General features: G+C 52.9%; 1 protein-coding gene across 1 annotated transcript in view; it reads right to left on the bottom strand.

Moving 5' to 3' along the window:
• Positions 1-379: 379 nt before the first annotated feature.
• The window catches only part of LOC104078818 (retinoic acid-induced protein 3-like), a 2,883-nt gene continuing 1,868 nt past the window's right edge, over positions 380-1,394 (bottom strand). The window contains exons 2-3 of the mRNA XM_009580602.1: positions 1,169-1,221; positions 380-472 (exon numbers count right to left, since the gene is read on the bottom strand). Coding sequence (XP_009578897.1) covers positions 380-472; positions 1,169-1,221 — 146 coding nt within the window. The remainder of the gene's footprint in view (positions 473-1,168; positions 1,222-1,394) is intronic.

Genomic DNA, 1,394 nt, shown 5'->3' with positions numbered 1-1,394 from the left:
TGATCAAAGCGAGTCCTGGCTGGGGCAGAGCCAGTTGCAGACCCAGCTGATGATCTTCCTGCCGCTCTAGCCCCACAGCTTTTTTTTGGCCAGGACAGGTTCTTCCCAGCACCTTCCTCTGTCAGAAGAGATGAGATCCATCCCATGGGGAAACGGAGTGAGCAGGGACAGGATGGCCAGAGCGGTGTCTGACAGCTGTGTTTGAGGAATGAGAGGGGGCTACAACGGTGCCTGTGCGGGGAAAAGGGGACCCCTCTCCTCTTTTGCCAGTGTGGGTTGACTCTGTCTCTTCTGTAGGGTCGACTCACTTGTCACCGCACGGCCCATTCCCCACGCCTCTGCTGACGGGTGCTTAGTCTCTTTGCTCCCTGCGGAGCTGCTACATGGGGCCTTTCCCACCGGTGTAGTCATGGTATGGGCTTGTCCTGGCCGTGGCCCGAGGAATGGAGAAATCATTTGGGGGTTCGATGGTCTGAAAAGGAAGCAAGAAAGTCTTTACCTTTCAAAACTGGAGAGAAATAATAGAACAGGGCTCAAAAAAAACAAAACAGGAGAGGGAGAAACAGAGCTGAAGGTTTCCTGGAAGTGCGATCAATGGGGCTGTGGCAGAGGATCCTGACAGAACAAACCAGTAACGGAGGCATGTCACCAGAGGACATGTGGGGACATGATGTTAGCTACTAGACCTGGCTAGGCTACGGTCTGAAGGAGGACTGGTGAATGGACATGGGGACAAGCAGACTGCCCACCCTGGATATGCGCGGCAACTTCCAGTGACTGCTGGTGGGAATACATTCAGGGCATGGGCTGGGGAAAGAAGCACAATCTCCTGAGGAAAGGGCACAGTCTACTGCAGGAACTGTGCTCAAAGAGAGGACTTCTTATGCGATGTCAAATCCAAAATTGTTGAAAACCACAACCTCAGACTTTGCCTTGGGCCCCTCTTGCCTCCCCATGTCCCTGGACATGTCACAGCGCCCTTCCCCCAGCCACAGGCACCTCCATGAACACGTGTCATGGTATCGCCCGGCTCCGTGCAAAGCACCTGCCTGCCTCCACAGATCCTGCTCTAGGTCCATCTGTCTTTGTCCCTTCTCCTTCCCTTCCCTTCAGTGCCTGAACAATAGTCTACATGTGGTGAAACAGGTGAAGGGGGGCATGAACTTACCTTCATCTGAAAGTGAGAAGAGTATGGGGAGTAGCTGAGGTCTCCTGTATCTCCTGAGTCACAAGAAAAGAGTGGGGGAAAGTTAGTGAGTCAGCGTTATATGGTAGCTTGGAAACACCACATCAAGGGAGACTGAAAGGGCCTGTGGCTATCTTAGCAGCTGCTTTTAGACTGATCAAACTGTGCAATATGCAGGCAGGAATGGGTTAAAATCCATAGGTGGGTG

This window comes from Fulmarus glacialis, unplaced genomic scaffold, assembly GCF_000690835.1.
Source record: "Fulmarus glacialis isolate BGI_N327 unplaced genomic scaffold, ASM69083v1 scaffold10776, whole genome shotgun sequence".
NCBI lineage: Eukaryota > Metazoa > Chordata > Aves > Procellariiformes > Procellariidae > Fulmarus > Fulmarus glacialis.
Note: the sequence above shows the minus strand (reverse complement) of the source record. Positions and strands in the feature narration are given on the sequence as shown.